This window comes from Mesitornis unicolor, unplaced genomic scaffold (genome assembly GCF_000695765.1).
Source record: "Mesitornis unicolor isolate BGI_N332 unplaced genomic scaffold, ASM69576v1 scaffold44239, whole genome shotgun sequence".
In the NCBI taxonomy this organism is placed as follows: Eukaryota; Metazoa; Chordata; class Aves; order Mesitornithiformes; family Mesitornithidae; genus Mesitornis; species Mesitornis unicolor.
The window spans coordinates 2,431-3,582 of NW_010207385.1; the positions used below are offsets into that span (position 1 = coordinate 2,431).

The 1,152-nt window shown below is 64.5% G+C and overlaps 1 protein-coding gene across 1 annotated transcript in view; it reads right to left on the reverse strand.

Annotated features, from left to right (window-relative positions):
• LOC104546669 (small conductance calcium-activated potassium channel protein 1) overlaps positions 1-1,094 on the reverse strand; it is a gene marked incomplete at its 5' end in the record, with an annotated part of 2,997 nt that extends 1,903 nt beyond the window's left edge. The window contains 2 exons of the mRNA XM_010192104.1: positions 488-906; positions 999-1,094. Coding sequence (XP_010190406.1) covers positions 488-906; positions 999-1,094 — 515 coding nt within the window. The remainder of the gene's footprint in view (positions 1-487; positions 907-998) is intronic.
• Between the last annotated feature and the right edge of the window lie 58 nt (positions 1,095-1,152).

The following is a 1,152-nucleotide window of genomic DNA, read 5'->3' on the forward strand; positions in this document are numbered from 1 at the left end:
CCGGGGTGGGGGACCGTCCCGTGCAGGACGCGCTGTCGGGCCCTGGGGTGACTCACAGTTTGTCCCTGCGAGCAGCAGAGCGGTCAGGGAGGGAAAACAAGAGCAGTTAATGCACGTCCCAGGGGGGGCGGCCAAAAAGGGGGCCAAAAGCGCGGGCAGGGCACCAGCACGGGCATCCCAGCACCGGCATCCCAGCAGGCACAGCTGAGGAGCACGGGCCACGTCCCATGGTGGGGTTCAGTCCCCTCCAGGAGACCCCCAGATCCTCCAAGCAGGTGGCGGTGGGGGGAACTCGCTGCACCCCAGGGGCTTGGGAGAGGTTTCGGTTTGGCAAAACCAACGTGGCCATCACAAGGGTCCCACCAAGAGCGTGGGCCTCCTCTCCAAGGGGCTTCTTCTCTCCTCCCCCCATCCCCTGGGTCTGCACCGTGCGTCCTCAGCTGCACCCCAGCCCCGCATACCCCCCAAAAAGGAGCCCCCCTTATACCTCTCGCAGACGCGCACCGTCCAGGCGGCGATGATCCAGGAGGAGATGCTGAAGACCAGGAGGACGGTGCCAGGGCAGATGGTCATGAGGGTCTTCATGACGAAGCGAGTGTTGAAGTTGATCTTGTTGAGGGCGCCGATGCTGCGGGAGGAGGCGTCGGTGAAGAGTTTGCTGTGCAGCAGCATAACGCGCCCGATCAGGTACAGCCGCAGGAACATGGGGATGGAGAGGATGATGTCCACGTCGGCATCAGCCACCGAAGCGGCGTAGGTGAAGGCCAAGCGCGCTGTCCAGGTGAAGAGGTACTGCCCGGGGATGGGGTGGATGGCGCAGACAATCAGCTCCAGGGCGATGAAGAAGATGCGCTCGTAGGTCATGGCGATGCGCCAGTCGTCGGCGCCGTTATCCACCATGAAGAGCTGCGGGGTGGGGGGGGAAGAACGAGGCGGTGAGTGGGTGGTGTGACCTCCGGGGTGGCCCCGGTGAGCCCCCAGGGGTGGGCGCCCCTCACCTGGATCTCCCTGGCGTGGTACATGACAATGAGCCCCAGGAGGATGAGGGTCGAGAGGCTGATAAGGCATTTCAGTGCAAACGAATACGACGACTCCTGCGAGGGGAGCGGGGGAGCATGAGCCCAGCCGGACTCCCCCAGCTCCAAACCCACC